The sequence below is a fragment of the Varanus komodoensis genome, unplaced genomic scaffold (assembly GCF_004798865.1).
Source record: "Varanus komodoensis strain SLA01 unplaced genomic scaffold, ASM479886v1 scaffold137, whole genome shotgun sequence".
Taxonomy (NCBI): domain Eukaryota; kingdom Metazoa; phylum Chordata; class Lepidosauria; order Squamata; family Varanidae; genus Varanus; species Varanus komodoensis.
In genome coordinates, this window is record NW_025335397.1 from 96,466 (window position 1) to 108,074 (window position 11,609).

Below are 11,609 nucleotides of genomic sequence, written 5' to 3' on the forward strand. Positions count from 1 at the left end.
AAGAGGCGGCGCGCCGCGCACTTCCGCGGGCGGGCCGGCCGTGGCTGCTGGGCCGGGCCTGTTGGCAGGAGGCCGCGGAGCGGGGACGCGCCGCCTCCCCGCCTGCTCGGGAGCGGCGCCCTGGCCCTTCCCGCTGGGGGAGACCGGGCGCAGTTGCCGGCAGGATCAGGCGGGCCCAGCCCCGCCTTGCCGCTGGCTTGCTTCCGAATGAGTTTGCACTCTCCCTTGGACTAGTTTTTAGTGGGGCAGGTGCCAAATATGGAAATTACTTAAGTGATTTAGATGGGAAGATAGCTGGTTGGCTTTGCATTTAGTAAAATGCATCCCAGGATGTATAAGTTTGCACATGCACGTTTCATACATGGCTTGTACCGCACCCGATGGGTGACCTGTGAACTGCCAGCTCATCTCTGAACAGCGGACGCCAGCGTCATCGCCAGCGACCTGTGAGCCACCGCGGGGTCCCTGTCGGCATTTCCAGCTCCTCCAAAGAGAGCCCTCAGAGAGCCAGGGTTCCTCAGGAACTGGCCAGAGCAGAGAAGCGCAGCCCCTCCGATTCACGCTGGGGAAAACAACCAAGAGAAGGAGTGACCTTGGGGAATGGCCAGCTGGGGCGGCTCCTGGAGGACGCTACACACTGCAGGCTCGGCTCGTCACAAGGGCCACTTCCGTGTCAAGTGCTGGTTTGGACTGGGGATGCCCCGAACCCTTTGGAGAGCAAGAGCTCCTCCTCTCTTGTCAGGGACAGATGCTGAACAGACTGCTTGTGCGTGCAAACCTGAGTGCCCCAAGGCAAGCAGAAAGGAAGGGGGCACAGTGCCCACAAGTCCAGTTCCAGAAATGCTGCTTTGCACTCACAGAAAATGAAATAAAGGGTCTGTTCTTTTAAATGCTGAAAAAAACTCAAGTGGTTTGGGAAGCTGTTAACATTCCAACAGAAAAGGAAATCAACTTTATTACAAGAAAGAAAGAAATGCGTCAGAGCCCCTTGTGGCTGTGCACACTGGCAACGCTCCATGAGGCTGCGTGGAGCCGCCGAAGCCTCTATTCCCTCAGCAGCCTCTGGATCTCCTCTATAATATTCTCCTGGGGAACATCGATCTGCAAAGCAAGCGTGGGACATGCGATTACTACAAGTCATCCAAACAAGCAGCTTTCCACGGAAGGAAACTTCACCTGGAAGCATCTGTCTGCTGTCAGTTATGCCAAAACAGCTCGGGGGAAATACCGTTTGGATCAGCGGCACCCAGCGGATGCTTTCAGACACCAACCTCTCTCCTGGTAGCGACATCCCGAAGTTTCACAACTCCATCCTGCAGCTCCTTTTCCCCTATGATGGCGACCAGTGGAATCCCCACTTTTTCACAGTACTGCAGTTGCTTCAGCAGCTTGGGGTTTTTCTTATGGAACATCTCGGCCTGCAAGACATCCGCAGCAAACAGGAAGTCGCGCTGCTTTGGGAATTCCTTGGAAGTCCCAACACTGACCGAAAGAGAGGCTTTCCACTAAATTAGTGGCTATTTTTGTCCCTTCCTTTCAAGCCTACCTCATACTTGCAAAAGGAGGCATTTAGTCATTAGCTGCTCATTTCTCTCTGAAAACACATTATTTCCTTGTGCCTTGGGCTCAAAAGTGCCACCGTCTAGGAATATGGCAGTGTGACTGACTGCGAAGTCAGTCTTACCTTGATGCCGGCATCCCACAGTTGAGAGATGAGCTTCATTCTCCAAGCAAGGAAGTTCTTCTGAGCAGATGCTACCAGAACTTGTGTCTCTGTAGTGTGGATCTTCCCCTTAGATGTTTCAGAGAGGAGAGAGAAATTGCATTAACCAGCTGGGACAGGTCACCCTCCTTACCAGCCAAGTCCCAACCTCACTGGGTTCCGTCCCTCTTGGAGGAACGTGCAGTTACACTGTCCTTGAGCCACATTCCCAAGTCCTCTTGGACAAGGATGCCTGCTTTGTTATCACGGTTTCACTCGCATGGAGCCAGGTCCACCGAGCTCTGGGGTTGCAGCTGGCGTAACCAGTTTCCAGGGGCTTGTTATGGTAGAAACACCATACCTGAAGTACTTCTTCAGTTATGTAAAGTGTCCTTTGGTCATTAGGGCTTTAGAATAATGCATTACAATCCCAATTACTTTACCATAATGCATTACAATTCCAATCACTGGAAATAGGTAGGATGTAAAGAAACATAATAAATAAATAGTAAAAGCAAATAACCAGAGGGAAAGGCAGGGATTAAAAATATATTAAGTGTAATTTTATATTAACTACAATTTAATATGACCATAACAATAATTGGCAGTTCTTCGCTAGGCTGGATGGCACTGGAGGGACCAGAAGTGCGTCGCTGCCTTACGTGGAAGCCCTACATTTTATCCCAAAATTGGAGCATGTACGGTACTCGGAGAGCAATCACCACAAGAGAGCTCACCTCAATGCTCTGCTCCAGGAGGGAGAAGATCCTTTCCACCCCGATGCTGAGTCCCACGCAGGGCACGTCCGTTCCTTTCGGACTGAGTGTTGCCACGAGCCCGTCGTAGCGCCCGCCCCCAGCCACGCTGCCCATGCTGAGCCCCTCCTGCAGAGAACCATCGTGCTGGGGCGGCAAGACGGCCTCGAAGATCACGCCAGTGTAGTAATCCAGGCCGCGGGCCAGGCTCAGGTCCAGGGAGACCTGTGGAGCAAGGCAGGTGTGCAGGGGGTTTTACTCACGGGAGAAGCTCCTCCCCCATCATGCAGGAGGGGGCCAGTGCCAGGGAGGCCCTGCTCCGGAGCTGCGCAGGGAGAGGGCAAAGTGATGGCTTTCGAAACACCCTCAGCTCCCCATTCTTGACCTGAGCAGGGACTGATCTTCCAACTCACGAGAGTTAGAACTGCTCCCTCTGAGAGCTGCGGTGTGTCCATAAAACTCTGCACTGCAAAGATTGCCTGGTGATTTGGTGCCCAAGGGCTGAGTCCATATTTTTGGTTGCTGCTGTTCTTACCATGAAGGCGGGACCCTCCAAGGCAGCAAGCGCAGCGGGAGACTGCCTGCCTCCCCCAGGAAGCCGAAGCCAAGCTTGCTTCCCAGCCCTGAGGCAGGTGCCCCCAGCACCAGCGGTTGCCGTGAGCAAGTCAGCAGACTGCAACGAAACCTTGCAAGTAGCCCTCTCCTGACAGTGCGGCAACAGCGGTCCAACAGAGTGTAAATCAGAGCAGCCTCCTCCACAAGATGGGGGAGAAGCATCCACCCTTGTGAAGAGCGGAATCCCAGTCGGAACTTCCCCTCCTTCCAGTAGAGCGTCTGGCTGGCCCGTCAGGCAGCTCCTGCTGGTTGGGGGCCCAGTGGAAGGAAGGCTGGACACTTCCAAATCGGTCTGCTTACTTCCCCTTTCATCTCCTGACCTGACCAAGGCACCCCTGACATACCCTTCCACGCCAGCTCCGGTAAGTCTGCCCCCTTCTAAGGCAGGCTGATTCGCATGTTCTGCCAAAGAAACATCATGAGTGACCTCAAAACAGCCCAGTCCTCTGCCCCCCGCCTCCTCCTCAGAACTGGCCACCTTCTGCCCTTGCGGGAGAATGTCTTAGCCCCCCGGCCACACACGGCAGAGCTGACCGAGTATCCCCTCTCACCTGGTCTATGATGCCAAACAGAGCCAGGTATTTGAAGAGCAATTCCATATCCTGCAGCCCTTCCATGGCCAGCTTACTCTGGGACAGCCTGGGATCCTGGAGCAGCTGCTTGACCAGAAGTGGTCCCCCTGCGGGAAAGAGAGTTGGGTGGAGATACCTCAGGGCTGGTGCAACTTCCAAAGTGGTGCTGCTCTGTTTACCCCGGTGAGCCGATCCCGGCTGGAACACACTGCTGGGGGCAGGCAGAAGCCGCTGGGGCGCTCGGCTCACGCTGTGAGGCGCCTGCACTGGAACTTACCCTGCAGCCGGGTGTATTCGCCAAGGCGATCCACAGCCTCCGGCAGGACCCCCTTCTCTTCGACCATCTCAGTCCTCACTTCTTCCCATGTCATCTGTGGAGACGCAAGTGCCAACTTAGCACATTCTTGGCTGAAATCATTGATGTTCTGGCTGCATGCCACCCCAGAACATGTGTCCTGGCAGTTTCGCCAGTGCAGGTGTGGGAAGGCCATGGGGAACGTCAATTTGATGGGGCCCAAGGATAACCGTCACTCCCTTTAGACAATACCCAGAGATAGTGGTGGGTAACGGTCCTGCCGGGACCACCTGGACAGCCCCAGAGCCTCCTTTCCCCCAGCGCCAGTTTCTTCAGCTGCTTACCTTATCCAGTTTGTCGAGGGTACAGCAAGCGGTCTCAAACTTTGCTTTGGGAACACCACAAACATCTGTCAGGATCCCATTCAAAATGCGCCTGTCATTAACCTGCAGGAAAGGAACAAGCATGCAAGAAGAATCAGGCAAAGGTCCCAAGATGAACGCGCCCTTCGGGGTCCTCCCCTCTCCGCCCTGCCTCTCGCTCCATCGCCTATTTTCCCTGCCACACGGGCTCTTTCTGGCCCAACCAAGAATAACAGCAGGCTCTTTTACCTTGATCAGGAAATCTCGAAATGACAGGGCACTTAGGATCTCATGTAGGACCTTCAGACACTCCGCTTCGGGGATCATGGGGTCGTACCGGCCAGCAATGTCAAAATCCTGAGGCACAGAAGGCAGCCATCAAAATCCCAAGCACCACCGAGAAGAAGCAACTGTCTGCTGAGCTTTTCCACTGCTATAAAGCCCCTTGTCCTGAAATGAGAAGTGGGGTAAAATTTCTACCCTCCAGCAGAGCACCCACATGGCTTGCACCCCAGACAGAACCTGCCCCCACCCATTCCGGTTTCAGATTCCGAGGGGCAAGACGTGCCTGTTTCGGTTTTCTCTGGCAGAGTAGCGAACTGCAAATACTCACGCACTGGCAGAATTCTCTGTAGCGCCCCTTTCCCATGACTGGGCTGTCGCGCCGGTAGACTTTGCCAATGTGGTACCGCTTCAGATTGGTGATTTTATTCATAGCCAAGTAACGAGCAAAGGGCACCTGGAAGCGCTCTGTTAAGGAAAATCGCCTTTAGCTCAGGAACTGATGACAATCGTTTGATCATCGTTCAGAAGGCTGCTGTTTATGTCCATTTTATGTCATTAATAGCTGGTGGCAGTGCTTTGCAAGTCTGTTTTTAGAAGAAGTTGAAACTATGTCCTCAGAAATGCTGTCTGGGAATTGGTGGGAAGAAAACGTAACCCTGGGTAGCTTATATTCTGTTAACACTCCATAGGAGCTGCATCACGACCACTGTCCCCTGTGAATGCCGGCGAGTAAAAGCGGAACAGGCCTGGTGTAAGGGACCTACCTTCTGTCCTCCTTGACCTGGCAACCCTGCAGGCTGATTGCAAGAGGCATGCGGACTCCGGGGATGGGACCTCTGCTGGAAAGGCCCTGAGGCATGTGCCAGCAGGGGCCAGGAGGGTGAGGAAGACGTTCGCTTCCCGGGCAGGCATCTGCCAGGAGCAACTGACAAGCCAGCTGCTACCACATGGTCCCGGCAGGCAGAGTGGGGCATGCAGGCTCAGCCTGAGAGGCACCTCCAGTTCTGTGAGAAACTGGAACCCCGGCCTGTACCCTTCTCTTGGGGGACCAAACAAATGGACGGCCCTTCTGTGCTTCTACATGCTCAGGGGGATGTTTAGAGGACAAAACAAACAGGGAGCCTGAAAGCAGAATCAAGAGCAGCCTTTCAAAATCAACAGCAGCCGACCAGAATGCTAAGCATCTCTAAAGCACTGGAAGGTCAGGAAGAGGTGCCCCTGTGGTGAGTGGAGCCGACTGCCACTCTTGGAAGGTACCCCAGGGACAGCTGGGCTGGGATCCCGAAGGGGAGTGGCTGGCTGGGGCGGCGGAGATGGACCCTCGGGGGCCCAGGCAGAAGCAGAGGCCCTGAGGTGCCCCCAGGACTCCTGCCTCCAGGCTGCCCGCCAGAGCTGGCGTGTTCTGAGGGGGGTGGAGGAGGAGGGGGAGGAGGGAGAGCCCTGGCCTGGCCCCGCGACAAAGTGTCGGGAGAGACGAGCAGCTCACTTGGAGGGCTTGCCCCGCTCTGGCTGGCCGGCTCTTCTCCCACAGCAGGAACCCTGAGGGTGGATTCAGCTGTCGCTCTCGGCCTGTGCGGGGGCTTTGCTCTGAGAACCTTCACAGCTGCGCTATCTTGTGGCTACCAAGTGCTGGCAAGACCCGCCTGCAGAGGGACTGCCCGGTGTTTTGGAGCCCAGGGCCCGAAGGGGAGGGCCGGGCTCGTGGCAAAACCCCTGCAAGGCCAGGGCGAGATGGGCAGCCCCTCAGTGATGGGGCCGGCTGGGTGCTGTGGCAAGAGCTCCCCCAATGACGGGAGCGTGCAGAGCAGCAGGCCCGGCTGCTGCTGCGAAGGCCATCAATGGCTCGAGTGACACCGGAGGCCTCCGGGAAGGAGTGCCCAGCACGTCCGAGCTCCAGCAACGACCCCCCACCCCCCGCAGGGGAGAGCACAGCAGCAGCTCCCCCGTGGCTGCGAGCGCTCCGGGCAGGATACAGTCAAGTCATAGCGAAGAGACAGCAGCTCCCCGCCCTGGTCCTTCAGGTCATAGATCAGCTTCGAGGCCTCCCCGTACTTATCCAGAAGGAGTTCCTTGAAGGAAAGAAAACAAAAGAAATGCAGCACATTTTGTCATGTACAGCTGTGTTGCCTGTTCTGGAATAGGCGTTAAAGCAGCTAGCATTTCCTTTCAAACAAGGGTTGGCACAATTCTGGCCCAGACTGTGCAACAAGCTGCCAGGACTCGCCGGGTCAGGCCATCCCGGTGCTCCGGCTGCAGGCCCCAGGCAGCTTGCTGAGGAGAAAGGTGGACGGGGTCTGCCAGGAGGGCCTCACGTCATGCCGCCAGCTCCCTGGGAAGCCGGCTCGGTGATGCTGGGGCACGCGTGCTTCCTAAAGAGGCAGACTCCGTTGGTTGCACCCTCTGCTTTACTCCCCAGGTGAAGGTCCCCCGGTCAAGCTGACCCAGCCCTTGCTTTGCATTCTCAAGTCTTCACTGCATTTTTGTCTGCATGCTTTTTCTTCTGAAAGAAGGGCAGGCGGTGGTTGCTTCCGCCGCCCAAACAGTAAGAATGGGCACCCCTTCCAGCACATGTTCGGTGATAAAGAAGAGAATCAGGATCTAATATGGCTGCTAAAGAGAGCGGGAAGGCTCCCACATACGCCTGAAATAAACAGGTCAGCGGGGAGGCACAGAAGCCAAGATCGTAGCCCACTTCCCCTACTAACTCCTAATGCTAAACCTAATCACAAAAAACCGCATGTAGATAATGGAGGAGAGGAGAGAGGCGACCACCTCGTAGTGCACCCAGCCTCATGGAACCAACACTACTGAGTGCTGGAACTATTTGACTTAGTTCTGAAAAGCCGCCTCTGAATTTGAGCAGGAAATGCTCGGTTTTGTATTTAGAACCAATTTATTTAGGTCGTGAAAGAGATCTCCAAGGTACTTAAAAAGAAATATTAATAATATCATTAATAATATTAAAGAATTAGTAGAGTCTGAGTTACCCAGCAAACTTGCATGCCGTAGTTTAGGGCCGACCATGTTTTACAATGCCCTGTCCTGAACCACAAGGTCAAGTGAACCACCCGCAAGATGGTGAGTGGGAGCAGCTAGTCCCAGCTGAGTGCCACCAAGATCGGTGGCGGCTCACTGCTTAAGTTCATTTCCTTCCTTGGCCCAATCCAATTCCGCCCACAGTTAAGCCCCTTCAAGTCCATCGAAGCAACTACCATTACACAGCCTCTATGCCCAACTGCAGCCTCCAGCTAAAAAGGAGGACATGTGAATGAAGCGCAAGCAGCACTGGCTTGTCCTTACCTTCTGCTCGAACACAGGAGTGTCTATTGTCACCGCTCCATGACGCTTGAAGCAGTTGGTTACGGTGGCAAAGATTTTTTCACGGATGCTCATCTGCGTTGGATTAAAATCCTTGGTGCCCTAAGGGTCCATGCCAAAAAAAAGGCTTGAAAATATAATAACTTTGTAGGTGAAACAGCAGCCTACAACTGAAGGCCTTCCAGATGCAGCAGCTGCTTAATGTTAACCATCTGGGTCTGTGCCCAAAAGCATCAAGGATGCATGAAAACAGAAAGTGATTAGGAAAGAAGGCAAAATTGGAAAAAAGAGCCTATTAAGCTTATTCGGGTGCCGGGAGCCTGAATACTGTGTGCTAAAGGCAGGATGGTCTGGGGGGATGACAGAGCAGGCTTGTCCCAGTGAAGGGAGCACTAGAACTGCTTGACAAGGACGCTAGGAGAGGAAGCAGAACACCAAAGGCCCAGGTGGCCAACTCGGCTGGAGAATTACCTTGGGAGGTTTGAGAAGTATGTTCCTCACAGCAGCTCCAAGCTGTGGTGATGGGTGATTTACCACATCTTCAGTCACCTAAAAACCAGTAACATATAACTGATAAGCAAAGGCACAGGATACAAGGCAGCAATTCAACTGGCTGCATCTTCCACATAGCCAGCTGCTCCTCTGCAAATCCACTGTTTGCATCACATGCTGAAAAAGCTTGGTTTTGTGAGCAAACGACCCACGCACCCTCTCACACAATCCTGCCATCTTTACTGATGAGCTCCAGTTCAGCATTTTCTCTTCAGATATCACCCAACAGCTTTGTCAATTAAATTTGAGAACAATTAAAGGTCGCCATAAACTTTCCCTATGGTTGTTGTTGTTAGTCGCAAAGTCATGTCCGACCCACTGCGACCCCATGGACAACATTCCTCCAGGCCCTCCTGTCCTCCACCATCCCTCGGAGTCCACCTAAGCTCACGCCGACTGCTTCCGTGACTCCATCCAGCCACCTCATCCTCTGCCGTCTCCTCCTTCTTTTGCCGTCAATCGTTCCCAGCATTAGGCTCTTCTCCAGTGAGTCCTTCCTTCTCATTAGGTGGCCAAAGTATTTCAGTTTCACCTTCAGTATATGGCCTTCTAAAGAGCAGTCAGGGTTGATCTCCTCCAGGAGTGACCGGTTTGATCGCCTTGCAGTCCAAGGGACTCGCAGGAGTCTCCTCCAGCACCACAATTCTTCGGCGCTCAGCCTTCCTTATGGTCCAGCTTTCACAGCCATACATTGCAACTGGGAAAACCATAGCCTTGACTATACGCACTTTTGTTGGCAGGGTGATGTCTCTGCTTTTTCATATGCAGTCTAGATTTGCCATAGCTTTCCTCCCCAGGAGCAAGAGTCTTTTAATTTCTTGGCTGCAGTCCCCATCTGCGGCAATCTTGGAGCTCAGGAAAATAAAATCTGTCACTATCTCCATTTCTTCCCCATCTATCTGCCAGAAAGTGAGAGGACCGGATGCCATGATCTTAGTTTTTTTGATGTTGAGTTTCAAACCAACTTTTGCTCTCTCCTCTTTCACCCGCATCAAGAAGCTCTTTAGTTCCTCTTCACTTTCTGCCATTAGAGTGGTATCATCTGCATATCTGAGGTTGCTGATATTTCTCCCAGCAATCTTAATTCCAACTTGTGATTCATCTAGCCCCACCTTTCTCATGATGTGCTCTGCATAGAAGTTAAATAGGCAGGGCGACAGTATACAGCCTTGCCGAACTCCTTTCTCAATTTTGAACCGATCAGTGGTTCCGTGTCCAGTTCTCACTGTTGCTTCTTGACCCACACATAGGCTTCTCAAGAGACAAATAAGATGGTCTGGTACTCCCATCTCTTTAAGAACTTGCCACAATTTGTTGTGATCAACACAGTCAAAGGCTTTAGCATAGTCAATGAAGCAGAAGTAGATGTTTTTCTGGAACTCCCTAGCTTTCTCCATGATCCAGCATATGTTGGCAATTTGATCTCTATTTCCTCTGCCTCTTCGAAATCCTGCCTGTACTTCTGGTAGTTACCAGTTACTTTACTGTTGATTTTGTTACAGTGTGCATGGGTTCCTGAAGGCCTAAGACCCAGAAGAAAATGAAGAATGAAAAAGCATGATTGGACTGACCAGACTGAGAAAAATGAGAGGCCGGGAGTGGTTGGAGAATGGAACATAACAGATAAGCCCATGCTGTACCATCCAGAGAAAGAATGGAATGTGACCAGAGTGCATGCGTTCAAGATAAAGCCCAGCATGTTCTGTCAGCTCTTCTCAGAGGAGTTCACTGTTTGATCCAGTTGGACTAAGCTGATAGAGTCAACTCTAAGGTATAAAAGGCCTGGGCTTTCCAGCTCCCGTGTGTGTCAGAACAGCGCTGCACGTGGTCACCCACAGTCCCAACGGATCACCGAGAGGGTCTCTTGGTTGTGAGTTGCGAGTGTGAATGAGGCCTCTTGATATCGTTGCTGACGATTGCTGAACTTGTATTCTTATACCTCTGCATTATTTATATCATACAATAAATGTTACATGCATAGTGTTTAAAACCAGATCTGGCATTCAGTCTCTCGCTACATTAATTAATTCCTCGCTACATTTTATGCAACATGCTTAATTTCCTGGGGCTTGCAGCTCCAAGACTGGCAACTTCCCCTTGTATCTGTTTGTTTGCTGGGGAAATAGTCACTTTCTTCAATAACTATTTTGAGCACGCGAGGGCACACTTCATTCAAGATGTCTGTAACTCTCAGAACTTGGTGAATCAGAAGCCCCCTGTGCAGACCAGGAGCAGCATGATGGCAAAGGGCACCCATTCACTCCCACCTTCAAAACACTAGTTGGAAAGGCACGAGGCTGAGCTGCCACCAGGACACACTGCATCTTGGTGGCGGTGCTGCCTCCTGTTCCCCCCAGGAAGCCCCCAAAGCCCTTCTCCAAGCCTGGGAGATGCTCCTGATTCTCTCCACGCCAGCGGAGGGAGGAATGAAGTGCGGATCACCTATTATGAGGCTGCAGCAATTTTCCCGCTTCACAGCTGGAGATCCGAGCAATCCTACGGCTTCCTAGATGCTGTCCGGGAGCCTCAGGATTGCTCTGCTGAGGACCATTTCCCCTACCTTTTACTGTCAGCTCTGTGACAACGCAGCAACGAAAATATCCGCCATGAGTATGCCATGAATGCGTTTTGCTTTGCACAACTGGCTCGAAATAGATGGCGGTGAATAAAGCGGCACGCAAAGGGCAGAGGAAACCTGTCCGCACTTCCAAGGGCACGGGACCCAGGATCCCGCAGGATCTCGGCCAACTCTGCTGCCACCCCAGGCCGGACAGGAGGCTCCTGCCGCTTCCCCCCAAGCGCCTCTTCCTACGGGGCTGCAAGCAGGCAAAGGATCCCGGGGGGCGCCCAGGGACGCACCTGGTTCGGGAGGTGGCTGGAGAGGGCGCGCAGGGCGCGGCGCAGCACCTGCAGCTGCCGCCTGGAAGGCGCGATCCAGCGCATGGCGGGAGAGCGCCCAGGAGCCCGCCGGGCCTGCTCGGAGCGGCCTCCCGCGGGACGGCGCGGCGCAGCGCAGCCGGGACACGCCACGAGCGCGCAGAGGCTCCTCCCGGCAAGGCGGGCCGCCGCTCCACGCACCGGCCGGGACAGGCAGGGCCGCGCCGCGCCGCGCCGCGCCGCGCGGGCAGACGAGCCGCCGCCCAGAGCGGCCAA

General features: G+C 53.8%; 1 protein-coding gene across 3 annotated transcripts in view; it reads right to left on the reverse strand.

Annotated features, from left to right (window-relative positions):
* Positions 1–11,441, reverse strand: part of LOC123019769 (histidine--tRNA ligase, cytoplasmic-like) — an 11,636-nt gene extending 195 nt beyond the window's left edge. Inside the window, exons 1-13 of one of the 3 annotated variants that reach the window (XR_006413950.1) lie at positions 11,316–11,441; positions 8,376–8,453; positions 7,887–8,006; positions 6,560–6,655; positions 4,915–5,040; positions 4,551–4,658; positions 4,284–4,385; positions 3,922–4,015; positions 3,624–3,751; positions 2,440–2,682; positions 1,685–1,792; positions 1,272–1,418; positions 961–1,101 (exon numbers count right to left, since the gene is read on the reverse strand). Coding sequence is in view for 2 of the 3 variants with exons in the window: in XM_044422832.1 (XP_044278767.1) it covers positions 1,045–1,101; positions 1,272–1,418; positions 1,685–1,792; positions 2,440–2,682; positions 3,624–3,751; positions 3,922–4,015; positions 4,284–4,385; positions 4,551–4,658; positions 4,915–5,040; positions 6,560–6,655; positions 7,887–8,006; positions 8,376–8,453; positions 11,316–11,399 (1,491 nt within the window). In the remaining variant the exon portion in view is untranslated. Of the gene's footprint in view, positions 1–923; positions 1,102–1,271; positions 1,419–1,684; positions 1,793–2,439; positions 2,683–3,623; positions 3,752–3,921; positions 4,016–4,283; positions 4,386–4,550; positions 4,659–4,914; positions 5,041–6,559; positions 6,656–7,886; positions 8,007–8,375; positions 8,454–11,315 lie in introns of those variants that run through there. The other 2 variants (XM_044422832.1, XM_044422833.1) reach the window with 2 other exon arrangements.
* Positions 11,442–11,609: the final 168 nt, after the last annotated feature.